Raw genomic sequence first — 21,259 nt, forward strand, 5'->3', positions numbered from 1 at the left:
CAGTTGTATACATAATACATACACGCTATGTGTTAATAGTATGGAGTATACAGTTTTATTTTTTGGCATATTATATGGTGAGAGTTAGTGAAATGCCTATGCAGCTGACCATGGTAAAAGTACTCTGATCGCCAATTAGTTCGAACTTGTTTGAATGAGCATTCCCTATCGTTACTGCAAACGAAATTATTATTGGCTTGAACTGAAGGGTAAATGGTTTGGAATCATTGGTGTAGGGGGTTTAACAAAGACCGCTCCCCGCTACTGGAATAACATCTACTTCAGTGACATTTATTTCCGATGTTACAGTCTTTCATCAGGTAGCATAAGAGAGTTAGTGACGATTCAGATAATGCAGTATTACTGTAGCTAGTGACTATTCAGATAGTGCAGCAGTATTGTCATCATTACCCAACAATCTGAAAGTACAACCTTCGTAATATACAAGTTTTCTGTTCAATCCAACTGCGAGAGATAAAGAAAAGAACACATGATAACGTATATAATGTATACAGGATGAGTCACCTAACATTACCGCTGGATATATTTCGTAAACCACATCAAATACTGACGAATCGATTCCACAGACCGAACGTTTTTTTTTAAATGGAACCCCGTTAGTTTTGTTAGCACATCTGAACATATAAACAAATACGTAATCAGTGCCGTTCGTTGCATTGTAAAATGTTAATTACATCCGGAGATATTGTAACCTAAAGTTGACGCTTGAGTACCACTCCTCCACTGTTCGATCGTGTGTATAGGAGAGCACCGAATTACGTAGGGATCCAAAGGGAACGGTGATGCATCTTAGGTACAGAAGAGACTGGAACAGCACATTACGTCCACATGATAACACCTTTTTATTGGGTCTTTTTCACTGACGCACATGTACAAAAACCATGAGGGGTGAGGTACACGTACACACGTGGTTTCCATTTTCAATTACGGAGTGGAATAGAGTGTGTCCCGACATGTCAGGCCAATAGATGTTCAATGTGGTGGCCATCATTTGCTGCACACAGTTGCAATCTCTGGCGTAATGAATGTCGTACACGCCGCAGTACATCTGGTGTAATGTCGCCGCAGGCTGCCACAATACGTTGTGTCATATCCTCTGGAGTTGTAGGCACATCACGGTACACATTCTCCTTTAACGTACCCCACAGAAAGAAGTCCAGAGGTGTAAGATCAGGAGAACGGGCTGGCCAATTTATGCGTCCTCCACGTCATGGTAATGTACATGTGCGTCAGTGAAAAAGACCAATAAAAAGGTGTTAGCATGTGGACGTAATGTGCTGTTCCAGTCTCTTCTGTACCTAAGGTCCATCACCGTTCCCTTTGGATCCCTACGTAATTCGGTGCTCCGATACACACGATCGAACAGCGGAGGAGTGGTACTCAAGCGTCAACTTAAGGTTACAATATCTCCGGATGTAATTAACATTTTACAATGCAACAAACGGCACTGATTACGTATTTGTTTATATGTTCAGATTTGCTAACAAAAATAACGTGGTTCCATTTAAAAAAACGTAGGTTTGTGTTAAAAAACATACTTCCGTGCATTTTTGTATGGTTTGTATTAAACAAATACACTAGCCCCTCTCCTCACGTTCGGTCTGTGGAAACGGTTCGTCAGTATTTGATGTGGTTTACGAAATATATCCAGCGGTAACGTTAGGTGACTCACCCTGTATATAAAAGCAGAAACACGAGAAAGACAATTTGTCTAATGGTTTGAATAGTCTGCTATCCCAGTTGAAACTGATGGCGAAAGAGAAAACGAAAACGCACATTTTCTCAGCAGAGTTCATCATTTTCTTCCTGGCAGTCTGTTTTTTACAGAAAACCTGTAAACAGTCGTCTTAAAAAAACCTATGGCCTATGTCCGTCCGAATGCTTATTAGAGCATCATGTAAATTTTGAACCAAATCAGTGAAGAACTTTTCGAGATTTCTGGAGATAATATTTCTTCTTTATACGAGGGCGCGCGGGAAAGTAGTGTCTCCGAACTTTTTATGTCAAAATTCTTAGAGCTTTTTTAATGAAACAAATTTTAGTGACATTCTACATCTTCATTCTTTATGTCTACGTGCTTATTTCTTAACATAGTCACCCTGGCGAGGAGCATGTATCTCCCAACAGGAGACTATTTCATATAATGTTTGACTTTGTTGATGGAGCCACAACCCAGTCTCCCTTGTCTCCATTACGTTAGATTACACCAACCAACCAACAGAATCCAGGGACATAATTCTGACTAGGGAGAAATCTCATATGGGGTTCCCCAAGGCTCAGTCTTAGGTCCACTACGGTTCCTCACATATGTAAATGATCTGCCGTCTAATGTAGAACAAGCAGAATTAGTTCTTTTCGCAGGTGACACCAGTATTGTAATCACTCCAAGTATGCATACAGAAATGTAAGAAATAGTGAACAAAGTTCTCAAAAGTATCATTGGCTGGTTTTCTGTGAATGGTCTCACCCTGAATTTCACAGAGACACATCATATTCAGCTCTGCACCCCTAGGGGTACTGCACCAGTGATAAGTGTAACACATGGTGATGAAATAGTACATAGGATGGAAACTTCGGAATTCTTAGGTGTCCATATTGATGAGAATTTAAATTGAAAAAAAAACACATTTTGGCACTCCTAAAACAACTTGGTTCAGCCACATTTGCGCTTAGAATCATAGCAAATCTTGGGAATCTTAGGGAGAGAGAAATCAGTAAGTTGACGTATTATCCTTATTTTCATTCAGTAATTTCATATGGAATTTGTTTACCTGACCACTGGAAAGTCGCTTCATCACTGAACACGATGCGTTGTGCGAAAGTGTTACCATTGTCATTAGCATCAAGAATCTCGTTACAAAATGCCACGCGTTTGCGTTTGTCGTCAGGACGCAGAGTTTGTAACAGCTGCAACTTGTACGGCTCCATAACCAAGCGACGTCTCAAAACACGCCAAATTATTGTTGTAGGCAGTTGTAACTCCCGACTGGCACGACGAGTTGATTTTGAAGGACTACGTCGGAAAGCAGTTTGAATTCGTGCAACATTTTCTTCAGGGACGCGAGCACAGGCAGGACTCTTTCCTCTACATACACATCTTGTATCTAGAAACTGTCGACACCATCTGCGAAGCCGGCCGGTGTGGCCGTGCGGTTCTAGGCGCTTCAGTCTGGAACCGCGTGACCGCTTCGGTCGCAGGTTCGAATCCTGCCTCGGGCATGGATGTGTGTGATGTCCTTAGGTTAGTTAGGTTTAAGTAGTTCTAAGTTCTAGGGGACTGATGACCACAGATGTTAAGTCCCATAGTGCTCAGAGCCATTTTTTGAACCATCTGCGAATGTTCGGAGGATCAATTTGGTAGTTCAACCTGAAACGTCTTTGTGCTGTAATCACGGAACTGCACTTAGCAAACTCGAGAGCACAAAATGATTTCTGCAGCAGAAATCATTTTGGTCACCATGCAAAACAGAAGACAACTGAGATCTAGTGCCTATTAATATAAACTAGACTATGTATTCGTTTCTCCAATAGCGATCGATAGTTTGGACAAAACAATACTTTGCAATACGTATATTCTTTTTAAATATACGTATATCTTAACGTTCCCGAAAAGACGACCTCATGTCTCACAACAACAAAAGGTATACGTAATGCCCGAAACAACATATGGCGGTTTCTTATGTGTATTCCTTCACGTGATTCTAAAATTAGTGAATAGACTGAAACAGGCTCTTGGGAACATCATAATACATTAAAATTCAAGTTAACACCCATTTCACTTTCACTTGAACTTATTTCACTTACTGTTGGTTTCAGTTTCTCCTGACCTGCTGTAATCAGTATCCAAAAGTGGGTGCGCTTATATACAGGGTGGTAGATTGATCGTGACCGAACCAAATCTCTCACGAAATAAGCGATAAACCAAAAAACTACAAAGACCGAAACTTGTCTAGCTTGAAGGGGGAAATCAGATGGCGCTATGGTTCCCCGGCTAGATGGGGCTGCCATAGGTCAAACGGATATCAACTGCGTTTTTTAAAAATAGGAACCCCCATTTTTATAACATATTCGTGTAAGACGTAAAGATATATGAATGTTTTAGTTGAACCACTTTTTTCGCTTTGTGGGAGATGGTGCTGTAATAGTCACAAACATATCGCTCATAATTTTAGACGAACAGTTGGTAACAGGTAGGTTTTTTAAATTAAAATACAGAACGTAGGTACGTTTGAACATTATATTTCGGTTGTTCCAATGTGATACATGTATCTTTGTGAACTTATCATTTCTGAGAACGCATACTGTTACAGCGTCATTAACAAATGCTCAAATGGTGTCCGTCACCCTCAATCCATTTGGCAATACGTGTAACGACGTTCCTCTCAACAGCGAGTAGTTCGCCTTCCGTAATGCTCGCACATGCATTGACAATGCGGTCACGCATGTTGTCAGACGTTGTCGGTGGATCACGATAGCAAATGTCCTTCAACTTTCCCCACAGAAAGAAATCCGGGGACGTCAGATCCGGTGAACGTGCTTCGACGACCAATCCACCTGTCATGAAATATGCTATTATTGAACCGCTTCAACCGCACGCGAGCTATGTGCCGGACATCCATCATGTTGGAAGTACATCGCCATTCTGTCACGCAGTGAAAGATCTTGTAGTAACATCGGTAGAACATTAAGCAGGAAATCAGCATACATTGCACCATTTAGATTGCCATCGATAAAATGGGGGCCAATAATCCTTCCTCCCATAATGCCGCACCATACATTAACCCGCCAAGGTCGCTGATGTTCCACTTGTCGCAGCCATCGAGGATTTTCCGTTGCCCAATAGTGCATATTATGCCGGTTTACGTTACCGCTGGTGGTGAATGACGGTTCGTCGCTATATAGAACGCGTGCAAAAAATCTGTCATCGTCCCGTAATTTCTCTTGTGCCCAGTGGCAGAACGGTACACGGCGTTCAAAGTCGTCGCCATGCAATTCCTGGTGCATAGAAATATGGTACGGGTGTAGTCGATGTTTGTGTAGCATTCTCAACACCGACGTTTTTGAGATTCCAGATTCTCGCGCAATTTGTCTGCTACTGAAGTGCGGATTAGCCGCGACAGCAGCTAAAACACCTACTTTGGCATCGTCATTTGTTGCAGGTCGTGGTTGACGTTTCACACGTGGCTGAACACTTCCTGTTTCCTTAAATAACGTAACTGTCCGGCGAACGGTCCGGAGACTTGGACGATGTCGTCCAGGATACCGAGCAGCATACATAGCACATGCCCGTTGGGCATTTTGATCACAGTAGTCAACAATCAACACGATATCAACCTTTCCCGCAATTGGTAAACGGGCTATTTTAACACGGGTAATGCATCACGAAGCAAATACCGTCAGCACTGGCGGAATGTTACGTGACACCACGTTTGTGACTATTACAGCGCCATCTATCACAAAGCGAGAAAGAGGTCCAACTAAAACATTGATATATCTTCACGTACTACAAGAATATGTTATAAGAATGGGGGTTCCTATTAAAAAAAAACGCAGTTGATATCCGTTTGACCTATGGCAGCGCCATCTACTGGGACAACCATAGTGCCATCTGGTTTCCCCCTTCAAGCTAGACGAGTTTTGTTCTTTGTAGGTTTTTCGTGTGATGCTTATTTCGTGAGATTTTTGGCCTGGTCACGATCAATGGACCACCCTATATATATATATATATATATATATATATATATATATATATATATATATATATATATATATATATATATTGAAAATGACCACCCCCATCCACTCCATTCATCACTTGGCCCTTTTGGGCCCTTATGGGCAAGTTGCTGAGAAAAAATCGAAGTTGCAATTTTTGAAGAATATCAGGGTTATTGCGATACACCTTAGGCTTGAGTGCTTCTCATACAATGAAATTGTACACTGACAGATCAAGTGACCTGGATAGCCAGCTAGGGTCGCAACCAGATTGATCTCCGCTAACAACTGTCAGGCATGAAGATTGTGTAAATCTGATACGGGGTTCGGCCAGTTGTACAGGCAGTTGCTCCATAATAATGGAGTGTGGCTATATGCATACATTCACGTCCAAACGTATCCAGTCGCGCAGGCCTCTTTTATTTGCCTCACCTTATGAGCTGGAATGGATCTATATCACAACACGATGATGCAAGACGCTAGATGATTGTAGTACATTCGGGAACATTTTCAAACCTTCCATAAGATGCAGAATGAGATTTTCACTCTGCAGCGGAGTGTGTGCTGATATGAAACTTCCTGGCAGATTAAAACTGTGTGTCAGACCAAAACTCGAACTCGGGACTTTTGCCTTTCGCGGGCAAGTGCTCTACCAACTGAGCTACCCAAGCACGACTCACGACCCATCCTCACAGCTTTAATTCTGCCAATACCACGTCTCCTACCTTCAAAACTTTACAGAAGCTCTCCTGCAAACATTGCAGAACTAGCACTTCTGAAAGAAAGCATAGAGACATGGCTTAGCCACAGCCTGGGGGATGTTTCCAGAATGAGATTTTCACTCTGCAGCGGAGTGTGCGCTGATATGAAACTTCCTGGCAGATTAAAACTGTGTACCGGACCGAGACTCGAACTCGCGACCTTTGCCTTTCGCGGGCAAGTGCTCTACCAACTGAGCTACCCAAGCACGACTCACGCTCCGTCCTCACAGCTTTACTTCTGCCAGTACCTCGTCTCCTACCTTCCAAACTTTACAGAAGCTCTCCTGCAAACCTTGCAGAACTAGCACTCCTGAAAGAAAGCATAGAGACATGGCTTAGCCACAGCCTGGGGCATGTTTCCAGAATGAGATTTTCACTCTGCAGCGGAGTGTGCGCTGGTATGAAACTTCCTGGCAGATTAAAACTGTGTGCCGGACCGAGACTCGAACTCGGGACCTTTGCCTTTCGCGAGCAAGTGCGCTACCATCTCAGCTACCCAAGCACGACTCACGCCCCGTCCTCACAGCTTTGCTTCTGCCAGTACCTCGTCTCCTACCTTCCAAACTTTACAGAAGCTCTCCTGTGAATCTTGCAGAACTAGCACTCCTGAAAGAAAGGATATTGGGGTGACATGGCTTAGCCACAGCCTAGGGGGTGTTTCCAGAATGAGATTTTCACTCTGCAGTGGAGTGTGCGCTGATATGAAACTTACTGGCAGATTAAAACTGTGTGCCGGACCGAGACTCGAACTCGGGACCTTTGCCTTTCGCGGGCAAGAGCTCTACGAACTGAGCTACCGAAGCACGACTCACGACCCGCACTCACAGCCTTACTTCTGCCAGTACCTCGTCTCCTACCTTCCAAAGTTTACACAAGCTCTCCTGCGAACCTTGCAGAAATAGCACTCCTTTCAGGAGGTAGGAGACGAGGTACTGGCAGAAGTATAGCTGTGAGGGCGGGTCGTGAGTCGTACTTGGGTAGTTCAGATGGTAGAGCTCTTGCCTGCGAAAGGCAAAGGTCCCGAGTTCGAGTCTCGGTCCGGCACACAGTTTTAATCTGCCAGGAAGTTTCTTTCACAAGATGTTGTGGAAGGCTCTAGACTATTCCCATGCCTTTTGCAAGACCAACGCTTTGCAACATTGTAGAAGGAACATTCTGACCAGTCCCAGGCACTTTGCCACGCTATTCCCAGATGTTTCACCGATTTCCCATAGCAAGTCCATTGGTGTGACGCCTTCTTTTGACACCAGTATCTTCAAACTGAATCTGTGCTGTTCCGATGGAAACCTTGTTCATAAATGGGCCTGCGAGGGTGGGTTACTGTTGTGTACATAGTTCCGCATACTCAGCGCGTACACAACTTTCCCAGTAGAGCGCGCCCTGCTAAGCACAACAGCGCAGGCGCAGCGCTCGTCCGTCTCCGCACTACCAGATGGCGCTGCCTCAGAGACGGACCAAATTCTGCTTCCGCCGATCCGCGTATTAATATGTAATGCAGCCAATGAGATTGCTGCTAATGTAGAACCTTTTCTCCTCACAGATCACACTCGCACAGTGATACCTGAACGCGCGAGGTATTATAACGAGTGTACAGACCTCCGATTAGTCAGTCTGCATTAGTCTGCATTTGTCTGCATTAGTCTGTACCAATCTATAGTCAAGTTTCAGTCTGCGCCTAATAAGATTATCATATTCCTGTACATAGCCATGAAGATAAATGTATAGACAGTTTGTCAGGTATCAGAGATATGTGAGAATAAGATTAACGTACCAAAACCAAAGGAACTTCAGATTGTCAATTGTAAATAGCATCCAGAATCAAGTTAAGCAAGGTTTATGATTGTTATTATTTTAATAAATGTGTGTGAAAATTAATCAAGTTCTGTTTAAAGTTGGTCACCGTCAATCTGCTACTCTAAGCGCGCTAGTGGTATTTCTATCGTCTGAACTGACGGAAGAAGATAAACACGCCACGATAAGACCACGAGACGTATTGCTGACACTCGCCTACTTCGTTAGAGTGACAAGTCAAATAATCTGATGGTGTGTGTACCGAAGGTCTTACAGTACACACACCACAGTTACACAGTTGTAGCCACACGCACGGACGAAACAGACTTGCGTTTACTATATGAGGTTTCTCCGGAAAATACGTATAGAAGTTGAATAATGTCTTTATGTTACAAGTTGCAGTCAACGCCAGATGGGACTACTGCTGTAATCAATCCCATCAACGCTCAGTTTCAGTCAGAGCACTCTGCGTGAAGGTGGGAGAGTGCGGCAGCTTGTTGACAGTCCCCCTTTTTCACCTGCCGTCGGCATGGGCCGCTCTCTGATTGTCGAACAGTGCGTCAACATCAAGTTTCTTGCAAAGCTAGGCAAGAATGGCCGTGAGATTTTTGAGTGTTTGAAGCAGGTTTACGGAGAATTCTCTGAAGGAAGCAACCGTGAACAAGTGGTTAAAAAGGTTTCGGGATGGCCGAGAAGAAGTGAACGATGACCCTCGCCCAGGACGCCCGTCGACATCGAGTTCCGATGCAAATGTTGAACGAATTCGGGCTCATGTTCTTAAAGACCGTAGATTGAGAGTCAGAATGATTGCTGACGAGCTGTAAATCCCCAAAACAATAGTTCACGAAAACCTGACACAAAAACTTGAAATGAAGAAATTGTGTGCGAAAATCGTACCGAAGCTCTTGACGCCAGAACAGAAAGCTAAGAGGGTCGAGTGCTGTGAGGATTGGTCGGAAGCAGAGGAACGAGAAGACTTTCTCAACCGAGTCATCACTGGAGACGAGTCCTGGTTTTACGAATTCGATGTGGAACTCAAATTTCAAAGCTAGGAATGGAAACTAGCAAGAGAACCGAGAACAAAAAAGTCGCGAAAATCGAGGTCCAATGTGAAGACAATGTTGATTGTTTTCTTTGATTCTAGGGGCACTGTTCACGAGGAATTTGTCCCTCCCGGCCAGAGAGTGGACGGAAATTTTTACGCTGAAGTTCTGACGCGTCTCAGAGCCCGTGCGGCCCGAGTTCGACCGGAGTTGGCAAAAGGGGGCAGGTGGATTCTTCGTCACGACAATGCGCCCGCTCACACGTCGCTAGTTGTTCGCGAGTTTTTGGCCCAAAGCTCAACCACCGTGACAGACCACCCACCTTATCCACCCAATTTAGCCCCGTGTGACTTCTTATTCAACTTTTACAAGGTGCATTCAAGTTCTAAGGCCTCCGATTTTTTTTCTCCGGACTGGAAAGAGATAGAAACATGCGCATTGTTTTAAAATGAGGCCGCGTTCATTGTCAATACGTCCCAGAGATGGCAGCACCGTGCGGCAGATAGAATTTTACTGCCAGCGGCGAGAATGAGAACTGTTTTAAATACTTAAAATGGCGACGTTTTCCTTACTTGAACAGCGTGTAATCATTCGTTTTCTGAATTTGCGTGGTGTGAAACCAATTGAAATTCATCGACAGTCGAAGGAGACATGTGGTGACGGAGTTATGGACGTGTCGAAAGTGCGTTCGTGGGTGCGACAGTTTAATGAAGGCAGAACATCGTGTGACAACAAACCGAAACAACCTCGGGCTCGCACAAACCGGTCTGACGACACGATCGAGAAAGTGGAGAGAATTGTTTTGGGGGATCGCCGAATGACAGTTGAACAGATCGCCTCCAGAGTTGGCATTTCTGTGGGTTCTGTGCACACAATCCTGCATGACAACCTGAAAATGCGAAAAGTGTCATCCAGGTGGGTGCCACGAATGATGACGGACGACCACACGGCTGCCCGTGTGGCATGTTGCCGAGCAATGTTGACGCGCAACGACAGCACGAATGGGACTTTCTTTTCGTCGGTTGTGACAATGGATGAGACGTGGATGCCATTTTTCAATCCAGAAACAAAGCGCCAGTCAGCTCGATGGAAGCACACAGATTCACCGCCACCAAAAAAATTTCCGGTAACCGCCAGTGCTGAAAAAATGATGGTGTCCAGGTTATGGGACAGCGAGGGCGTAATCCTTACCCATTGCGTTCCAAAGGGCATTACGGTAACAGGTGCATCCTACGAAAATGTTTTGAAGAACAAATTCCTTCCTGCACTGCAACAAAAACGTCTGGGAAGGGCTGCACGTGTGCTGTTTCACCGAGACAACGCACCCGCACATCGAGCTAACGTTACGCAAGAGTTTCTTCGTGATAATAACTTTGAAGTGATTCCTCACGCTCCCTACTCACCTGACCTGGCTCCTAGTGACTTTTGGCTTTTTCCAACAATGAACGACACTCTCCGTGGCCGCACATTCACCAGCCGTGCTGCTATTGCCTCAGCGATTTTCCAGTGGTCAAAACAGACTCCTAAAGAAGCCTTCGCCGCTGCCACGGAATCATGGCGTCAACGTTGTGAAAAATGTGTACGTCTGCAGGGCGATTACGTCGAGAAGTAACGGCAATTTCATCGATTTCGGGTGAGTAGTTAATTAGAAAAAAAATCGGAGGCCTTAGAACTTGAATGCACCTCCTATACGTACTTTCCGGACAAACCTCGTACGTATTGGCTGCTGTCACAGCCGTGAGAGCACAATGTGGAACACTTTTCGTGCTCATGCCTTTGTTCCCTCTCTCTCTGTGGACAGGCACCTGGGTGACGTTCAGCTCCGGCGTCACGGAGGAGGCGGCAGAGCAGATCGTGCTGCTCGCCTACGACTCGGGCATCAACGTGTTCGACCTGTCCGAGGCGTACAGCGGGCCGCGCGCCGAGCTGGAGCTGGGACGCATCCTCCAGCGGCACGGCTGGAAGCGCTCCTCCTACATCGTCACCACCAAGATCTACTGGAACACCAAGTGCGTATCGCTGTAGGCGCTCCACGCCGGCACCCGCTGACAAAGGCTACCCTCTTTGCATCCATACAATTACACAACAAGAGCACAACTGATCCCTTCCACTTTCTCTCCATTTTTAAAAAAAATCGAATATACATACATACATTCGTCCACGAGACTCAGAGGGCCATAGACACGGGTTCCAAGATAGATGCCGTGTTTCTTGACTTCCGCCAGGCGTTCGCTACAGTTCCCCACAGTCGTTTAACGAACAAAGTAAGAGCATATGGACTATCAGACCAATTGTGTGATTGGATTGAGGAGTTCCTAGATAACAGGACGCAGCATGTTATTCCCAATGGAGAGAAGTCTTCCGAAGTAAGAGTGATTTCAGGTGTGCCACAGGGGAGTGTCGTAGGACCGTTGCTATTCACAATATACATAAATTACCCGGTGGATGACATCGGAAGTTCACTGAGGCTTTTTGCAGATGATGCTGTGGTGTATCGAGAGGTTGTAACAATGGAAAATTGTACTGAAATGCGGGAGAATCTGCAGCGAATTGACGCATGGTGCAGGGAATGGCAATTGAATCTCAATGTAGACAAGTGTAATGTGCTGCGAATACATAGAAACAAAGATCCTTTATCATTTAGCTACAATATAGCAGGTCAGCAACTGGAAGCAGTTAATTCCATAAATTATCTGGGAGTACGCATTAGGAGTGATTTAAAATGGAATGATCATATAAAGTTGATCGTCGGTAAAGCAGATGCCAGACTGAGATTCATTGGAAGAATCCAAAGGAAATGCAATCCGAAAACAAAGGAAGTAGGTTACAGTACGCTTGTTCGCCCACTGCTGGAATACTGCTCAGCAGTGTGGGATCCGTACCAGATAGGGTTGATAGAAGAGAGAGAGAAGATCCAACGGAGAGCAGCGCGCTTCATTGCAGGATCATTTAGTAATCGCGAAAGCGTTACGGAGATGATAGATAAACTCCAGTGGAAGACTCTGCAGGAGAGACGCTCAGTAGCTCGGTACGGGCTTTTGTTGAAGTTTCGAGAACATACCTTCACCGAAGAGTCAAGCAGTATATTGCTCCCTCCTCCGTATATCTCGCGAAGAGACCGTAAGCATAAAATCAGAGAGATTAGAGCCCACACAGAGGCATACCGACAATCCTTCTTTCCACAAACAATACGAGCCTGGAATAGAAGGGAGAACCGATAGAGGTACTCAAGGTACCTTCCGCCACACACCGTCACGGGGCTTGCGGAGTATGGATGTAGATGCAGAACATGTTTTGTACTGCGAGAGTTCCGGATACTGTCCAGAAAATTCGAGTAGAGATCAATATAAACATCATTTTCGCCCTTTTTATTGCTCATGAATACCAGACATTGCATGTCGCACCATCATACAGCGAGAACTTCAGAGGTGGGGGTCCAGATTCCTGTACATACTGGTTCCTCTAATACACAGTAGCACGTCCTCTTGCATTGATTCACAAGTTCATCAAGGCACTCTTGGTCCAGATTGTCCCACTCCTTAATGGCGATTCGGCGCAGATCCCTCAGAGTGGTTGGTGGGTCACGTCGTCCATAAAGAGCCCTTTTCAACCTATCCCAGGCATGTTCCATTCGGTTCATGTCTGGAGAAGATTCTGGCCACTCTAATCGAGCGATGTCGTTATCCTGAAGCAAGTCATTTGCGAGATGTGCACGATGAGGACGTGAATTGTCGTCCACGAAGACGAATGCCTCTCCAATATGCTGCCGATACGGTTGCACTATAGGCCGGAGAATTTTATTTCATATCAGGAAACATGGAGAAGATATCTACATCTACATCTACATCTACATCCATACTCCGCAAGCCACCTGACGGTGTGTGGCGGAGGGTACCTTGAGTACCTCTATCGGTTCTCCCTTCTATTCCAGTCTCGTATTGTTCGTGGAAAGAAAGATTGTCGGTATGTCTCTGTGTGGGCTCTAATCTCTCTGATTTTGTCCTCATGGTCTCTTCGCGAGATATACGTAGGAGGGAGCAATATACTCCTTGACTCTTCGGTGAAGGTATGTTCTCGAAACTTCAACAAAAGCCCGTACCGAGCTACTGAGCGTCTCTCTTGCAGTGTCTTCCACTGGAGTTTATCTGTCAACTCCGTAACACTTTCGCGATTACTAAATGATCCTGTAACGAAGCGCGCTGCTCTCCGTTGGATCTTCTCTCTCTCTTCTATCAACCCTATCTGGTACGAATCCCACACCGGAGAACAGTATTCGAGCAGTGGGCGAACAAGTGGGCTGTAACCTATTTGCTTTGTTTTGGGACTGAATTTCCTTAGGATTCTTCCAATGAATATCAGTCTGGCATCTGCTTTACCGACGATTAATTTTATATGATCATTCCATTTTAAATCAGTCCTAATGCCTACTCCCAGATAATTTATGGAATTAACTGCTTCCAGTTGCTGACCTTGTAGCTAAGTGATAAAGGATCTTTCTTTCTATGTATTCACAGCACGTTACACTTGTCTACATTGAGGTTCAATTGCCATTCTCTGCATCATGTGTCAATTCGCTGCAGATCCTCCTGCATTTCAGTACAATTTTCCATTGTTACAACCTCTCGATACACCACAGCATCATCCGCAAAAAGCCTCACATTGCGGTTGATAATGGAACCACTAAAAGAAAAATCAAGACACGTGCATAGGATTTGTCGACCTCGAAAAAGCGTTCGACAATGTAAAATGGTGCAAGGTGTTCGAAATCCTGAGAAAAATGGTTCAAAATGGTTCAAATGGCTCTGAGCACTATGGGACTCAACATCTTAGGTCATAAGTCCCCTAGAACTTAGAACTAGTTAAACCTAACTAACCTAAGGACATCACACACACCCATACCCGAGGCAGGATTCGAACCTGCGACTGTAGCAGTTCCGGACTGCAGCGCCAGAACCGCTAGACACCGCGGCCGGCTGAGAAAAATGGGGGTAAGCTATAGCGAAAGACGGATAGTATACAATATGTAGAAGAACGTAGCGGAAATAATAAGAGTGAGCGACCAAGAAGGAAGTGCTCGGATTTAAAAGGGTTAAGACAGGGATGTAGTCTTTCGCCCCTACTGTTCAATCTGTACATTGAGGAAGCAATGATGAAAATAAAAGAAAGGTTCAGGAAGTGGGTTAAATTCAAGGTGAAAGGACATTGGTGATACAATTCGCTGATGACATTTGTATCCTGAGTGAGAGTAAGGAGAAAGTAGAGGATCTACTGAATGGAATCAACAGTCTAATGAGTACAGATTATGGATTGAGAGTAAATCGAAGAAAGACGAAAGTAATGAGGAGCAGTAGAAATGAGAACAGCGACAAACGTAACGTCGGATTGATGGTCACGAGATAGATGAAGTTAAGAAATTCTGCTACCTAGTGAGCAAAATTATCGTTGATAGACGAAGCAAGGAGGACATCAGAAGCAGACAAGCATTGACAGAAAGGGCATTCCTGGCCAGAAGTCTACTGGTATCAAACATAGGCCTTATTTTGAGGAAGAAATTTCTGAGCATTTACGGTTGAAGCATAGTATTGTATGATAGTGAAACATGGACTGTCGGAAAACCGGTGTATATGGAACCAGTATGTGAGGTTCCTACAGCAAATACGCCTGTATTAGTCTGTGAAAATGGACTCGATAAGCAACCTGAGGTATCAGTTGACGGAATCTGACCTAAATGACACTGTTTGCATGTAGTATGAGAGTCAGTTTCACTGTCATTTAAACCCTCGACATATCGTTACATGAAAAACTTAAAACTTTTGGATAAGCTATGTGATGGCGTATTTAAATAAGAATTTACAAGTGATACAGAATCTGTCTTGTGCAGCGGAATTTACTGGATTTAGAGTACGTGACATGTTGTGGTGTGTCAGTGTCTCTGTTTTGCCCTAAGTTTTGCACTCACTTCTTGTCCATGTGGTTTACGCTGCAGTCATGGACTGTGCGGCTGGTCCCGACAAAGGTTCGAATCCTCCCTCGGGCATGGGCGTGTCTGTTTGTCCTTAGGATAATTTAGGTTAAGTAGTGTGTAAGCTTAGGGACTGATGACCTTAGCAGTTAGTCCCATAAGATTTCACACACATTTTTTCCATGTGGTTTACAGCAATTCGCAGCAGCATACAGCAGCAGTGGCTAAAGCTTATTGTTACTAAGAATGAATTTAATAGGAGTTTACTTGGGTCCTATTAGCTACCAAATAACTTGTCAGAAGGGATTTCATAAATTAAGTCTATCTCAAACTTCAGAATAATCATAACCAATAATAGATGGTGACAATGACTGTGATATAGGTATCAATAATGGCTGAGTGCCTAATAATTTCAATTTCAAAGTTACATTAACATTTAATAAACCACAGCATATTTATGAATTAGATGTGGAGAATAATTATTGTTATTTCGAGGATAAGAAGGCTTCTTTCACTGACAAGCAAAACGTGGGATTATTGCAAAGTCGGACTAACAATTACGAGCCTAACCCTGCAATTGCTTTTGCGCTATGCTTGCGAGTTTTACCCTGAATTCCATCTTCAAGCGTAGTTAAGCCATCTAAATCTCTTCTGGATTTATAAGTGAAATCACACCTTGAGTGTGGTAAGATCTGCCTTCACTGACGTGAGTGCAGCGTGACACGTCTTCTGTCCCCGGGCTCTCGACCGACACCACTGCTTCCGCTCTCGCAGGCAGACCTCGTCTCACGACAATGCTTACAATCGCGCTCCCGTGTTTCGGCCTTAGATTGTTACATCGATATCTGAGACTCAGACTTCAAGAAGACTCAGACTTCAAGAAGAATATAGTAATTCCAATCCGAAACAAAGCAGGTGTTGACACATGTGAAACTTACCGAACTATCAGTTTAATGAGTCACAGTTGCAAAATACCAACGCGAATTCTTTACAGACGAATGGAAAAACTGGTAGAAGCGGACCTCGGAGAAGATCAGTTTGAATTCCATAGAAATATTGGGACACGTGAGGCAATGCTGACCCTACAACTTATCTTAGAAGATGGATTAAGGAAAGGCAAACTTACGTTTCTAGCATTTGTAGACTTAGAGAAAGCTTTTGACAATGTTGACTGGAATACTCTTTCAAATTCTGAGGGTGGCAGGGGTAAAATACGGGGAGCGAAAGGCTATTTACAATTTGTACAGAAAACGGATGGCAGTTATGAGAGTCGAGGGACATGAAAGGGAAGCAGTGGTTGGAAAGGGAGTGAGACAAGGCTGTAGCCTATCCCCGATGTTATTCAATCTCTATACTGAGCAAGCAGTAAAGGAACCGAAAGAAAAAATCGAAGTAGGTATTAAAATCCATGGAGGAGAAATAAAAACTTTGACGTTCGCCGATGACATTGTAATTCTGTCAGAGACAGCAAAGGACGCGGAAAAGCAGCTGAGCGGAATGGATAGTGTCTTGAAATGAGGATATAAGATGAACACCAACAAAACCAAAACGAGGTTAGTGGAATGTAGTCGGGTGGAGCTGAGGGAATTAGATTAAGAAATGAGACAGTTAAAGTAGTAAAGGAGTTTTGCTATTTGGGGAGCAAAATAACTGATCATGGTCGAAGTAGAGAGGATATCAAATGTAGACGGGCAATGGCAAGGAAAGCGTTTCTGAAGAAGAGAAATTTGTTAACATCGAGTATAGATTTAAGTGTCAGGAAGTCCTTTCTGAAAGTATTTGTATGCAGTGTAGCCATGTATGGAAGTGAAACATGGACGATAAATAGTTTGGACAAGAAGAAAATAGAAGTTTTCGAAATGTGGTGCTACAGAAGAATGCTGTAGATGCGTAGATCATATAACTAATGAGGAGGTATTGAACAAAATTGACGAGAAGAGGAGTTTGTGGCACAACTTGACTAGAAGAAGGGATCGGTTGGTAGGGCATGTTCTGAGACATCGAGGGATCACCAATTTAGTATTGGAGTGCAGTGTGGAGGGTAAAAATGGTAGAGGGAGACCAAGAGATGAATACACTAAGCAGTTTCAGAAGGATGTAGGTTGCAGTAGGTACTGGGAGATGAAGAAGCTTGCACAGGATAGAGTAGCATGGAGTGCTGCATCAAACCAGTCTCAGGACTGAAGACCACAGCAACAACAACATCTGAATGCTTACACGATACAAAGAATAACGTTAAGTTGATTACACTGTTTTATGTAATGGAGAGTTCTGACACACTCCTTACACCGGAACAGAAGAGAATCAAAGTATTTGAAGAAGAATGTTAAAAATTCGGTGGACTGATAAGATAAGAAATGAGGAGGTTCTGCACAGAATCGGAAAGGAAAGGAATATGTGGAAAAAACTGGGAAGGAGAAGGGGAAGGATGATAGGACATGCGTTAAGATTTCAGGGAATGACTTCCATGCTACTAGAGGGAGCTATAGAGGACAAAAACTGCAGAGGAAGACAGAGATTGGAATACAACCTGGGAATAATTGAGGACGTAGGTTGCAAGTGATACTCTGAGGTCAAGAGGTTGGCACAGGGGAGGAATTCGTGACGGGCCACATCAAACCGGTCAGAAGACTGATGACTTTAAAAAAAAAAGGCCAGTACTCTTTTTGTTGTCATCCGCCACATCCTTAAAGCACAGCAGTACGTCAACGATATTTTACTTCACATTTTGTTGCCCTTCATGGCAAGCCATCCTGAGCGTACATTTCAGCAAGATAATGGCCGCCCGCACACAGCAAGACTTTTTATAGCTTGCCAAACCTTACCTCGGCCAATGAGGTTGCCGGATCTCTCCCAAATGGAGAACGTTTCTTGCTTTATGGGCAGGACCCTCCAAGGCTCGGGATTTTGACGATCTAAAGCTCCAATTGGACAGAATTTGGCACAACATCCCTCAGGACGACATCCAACAACTCCACCAATCAATGCCAAGCCCAGTAGCTGCTTGCATAACGGCCACAGGAGTAATAACAGGTTCCTGCCCTGCTCAATTTGTGAAGCTCTTTCTCTTGCATAAATCATCCAATTTTTCTGCATCTGTAATCATTTTCTGTCTGTACATGTACACCACATCTATCGATTTTCATGCCATTCGGATAATTCCTTTGTGGTGCTTCATTTTTTACCTTTTTAATTTTATTTCTTAGACCGTAGTCATTGCCATGTGAGCCTTGCTAAAGGAAAGCTGGTTTGTTTGGTTTGCTTTGCAGGTCTGACGAGCGCGGCCTGTCCCGGAAGCACGTGATCGAGTCCGTGAAGGCGTCTCTGCAGCGCCTGCAGCTCACCTACATAGACGTCGTCATCGTGCACAAGGCCGACCCCATGTGCCCCATGGAAGGTGCGTAGCCCACCCTCGCTGCGGCTGCTACAGTAGTGAACCGCCAGGCCAAATACTGGCTTTTGGTTGGTTACTCATTCATCCAGGCATCGCTAGTGGCTCCCATACTGCGAAAAGTTGCGAATCTCGAACCACAAGGGTTAAATTCTCGAGTTCTCGGGACCATCCGACCGCCATGTCATCCTCAGTGAGGATGCGGATACGAGGTGCGCGTCGTCAGCACGCCGCTCTCCCGGTCGTTACGACGGTTTTCTGTGACCGGAGCCGCTACTATTCGGTCGAGTAGCTCCTCAGTTGGCATCACGAGGCTGAGTGCACCCCGAAAAATGGCAACAGCGCACGGCGGCCCGGATGGTCACCCATCCAAGTGCTGGCCACGCCCGACAGCGCTTAACTTCGGTGATCTGACGCGTACCGGTGTATCCACTGCGGCAACGCCGTTCCCCTGATTCTTTTATCCTCTTCAGTTATGTTTCCGACAGTAGTCCTATGTGTCTCATGTAGTAGTTGTTGTTGTTGTTGTGGTCTTCAGTCCTGAGACTGGTTTGATGCAGCTCTCCATGCTACTCTATCCTGTGCAGGCTTCTTCATCTCCCAGTACTTACTGCAGCCTACATCCTTGTGAATCTGCTTAGTGTATTCATCTCTTGGTCTCCCTCTACGAGTTTTACCGTCCACGCTGCCCTCCAATACTAAATTGGAGATCCCATGATGCCCCAGAACATGTCCTACCAACCGATCCCTTCTTCTAGTCCAGTTGTGCTACAAACGTCTCTTCTCCCCAATCCTATTCAATACCTCCTCATTAGTTATGTGATCTACCCATCTAATCTTCAGCATTCTTCTGTAGCACCTCATTTCGAAAGCTTCTATTCTGTTCTTGTCTAAACTATTTATCGTCCACGATTCACTTCCATACATGACTACACTCCATACAAATACTTTCAGAAACTACTTCCTGACACATAAATCTATACTCGATGTTAACAAATTTCTCTTCTTCAGAAACGCTTTCCTTGCCGCTACCTGTCTACATTTTATATCCTCTATACTTCGACCATCATCGGTTATTTTGTTCCCCAAATAGCAAAACTCCTTTCCCTCAATCCCTAATCTAATTCCCTCAGCATCACCCGAGTTAACTCGACTACATTCCATTATCCTCGTTTTGCTTTTGTTGAAGTTCATCTTATATCCTCCTTTCAAGACATTGTCCATTCCGTTCAACTGCTCTTCCTAGTCCTTTGCTGCCTCTGATAGAATTACACGCCCCTTTCATGCCCCTCGAGTCTTATAACTGCCATCTGGTTTCTGTACAAATTGTAAATAGCCTTTCGCTCCCTGTATTTTACCCCTGCCACCTTCAGAATTTGAAAGAGTGTATTCCAGTCAACATTGTCAAAAGCTTTCTCTAAGTCTACAAATGCTAGAAACGTAGGTTTGCCTTTCCTTAATCTTTCTTTTAAGATAAGTCGTAGGGTCAGTATTGCCTCACTTGTTGCAATATTTCTACGGAATCCAAACTGATCTTCCCCAAGGTCGGCGTCTACCAGTTTTTCCATTCGTCTGTAAAGAATTCGTGTTAGTATTTTGCAGCTGTTACTTATTAAACTGATAGTTCGGTAATTTTCACATCTGTCAACACCTGCTTTGGTTGGGATTGGAATTATTATATTCTTCTTGAAGTCTGAGGGTATTTCGCCTGTCTCATATATCTTAGTCACCAGATCGTAGAGTTTTGTCAGGACTGGCACTCCCAAGGCCGTCAGTAGTTGTAATGGAATGTTGTCTACTCCCGGGGCCTTGTTTCGACTCAGGTCTTTCAGTGCTCTGTCAAACTCTTCACGCAGTATCATATCTCCCATTTCATCTTCATCTACCTCCTCTTCCATTTCCATAATATCGTCCTCAAGTACATCGCCCTTGTATAGACCCTCTATATAGTCCTTCCACCTTTCTGCTTTCCCTTCTTTGCTTAGAACTGGGTTTCCATCTGAGGTCTTGATATTCAAACAAATGGCTCTCTTTTCTCCAAAGGTGTCTATAATTTTCCTGTAGGCAGTATCTATCTTACTCCTAGTGAGATAAGCCTCTACATCCTTACATTTGTCCTCTAGCCATCCCTGCTTAGCCATTTTGCACATCCTATCGATCTCATTTTTGAGACGTTTGTATTCCTTTTTGGCTGCATCATTTACTGCATTTTTATATTTTCTCCTTTCATCAATTAAATTCAATATTTCTCCTGTTACCCAAGGATTTCTACTAGCGCTCGTCTTTTTACCTACTCGATCCTCTGCTACCTTTACTATTTCATCTCTCAAAGCTACCTATTCTTCTTCTACTGTACTTCTTTCCCCCATTCCTGTCAATTGTTCCCTTATGCTCTCCCTGAAACTCTGTACAACCTCTGGTTTAGTCAGTTTATTTAGGTCCCATCTCCTTAAATTTCCACCTTTTTGCAGTTTCTTCAGTTTTAATCTGCAGTTCATAACCAGTAGATTGTGGTCAGAGTCCACATCTGCCACTGGAAATGTCTTACAATTTAAAAACTGGTTCCTAAATTTGT

General features: G+C 44.3%; 1 protein-coding gene and 1 pseudogene across 1 annotated transcript in view; one reads left to right on the forward strand and one right to left on the reverse strand.

Annotated features, from left to right (window-relative positions):
• Nucleotides 1–21,259, forward strand: part of LOC126159971 (voltage-gated potassium channel subunit beta-2-like) — a 683,413-nt gene that overhangs the window by 621,521 nt on the left and 40,633 nt on the right. The window contains exons 5-6 of the mRNA XM_049916778.1: nt 11,133–11,340; nt 18,563–18,690. Of these exons, the coding sequence (XP_049772735.1) occupies nt 11,133–11,340; nt 18,563–18,690 (336 nt within the window). The remainder of the gene's footprint in view (nt 1–11,132; nt 11,341–18,562; nt 18,691–21,259) is intronic.
• LOC126160078 (5S ribosomal RNA) lies at nt 19,018–19,135 on the reverse strand (annotated as a pseudogene).

The sequence above is a fragment of the Schistocerca cancellata genome, unplaced genomic scaffold (assembly GCF_023864275.1).
Source record: "Schistocerca cancellata isolate TAMUIC-IGC-003103 unplaced genomic scaffold, iqSchCanc2.1 HiC_scaffold_1150, whole genome shotgun sequence".
In the NCBI taxonomy this organism is placed as follows: Eukaryota; Metazoa; Arthropoda; class Insecta; order Orthoptera; family Acrididae; genus Schistocerca; species Schistocerca cancellata.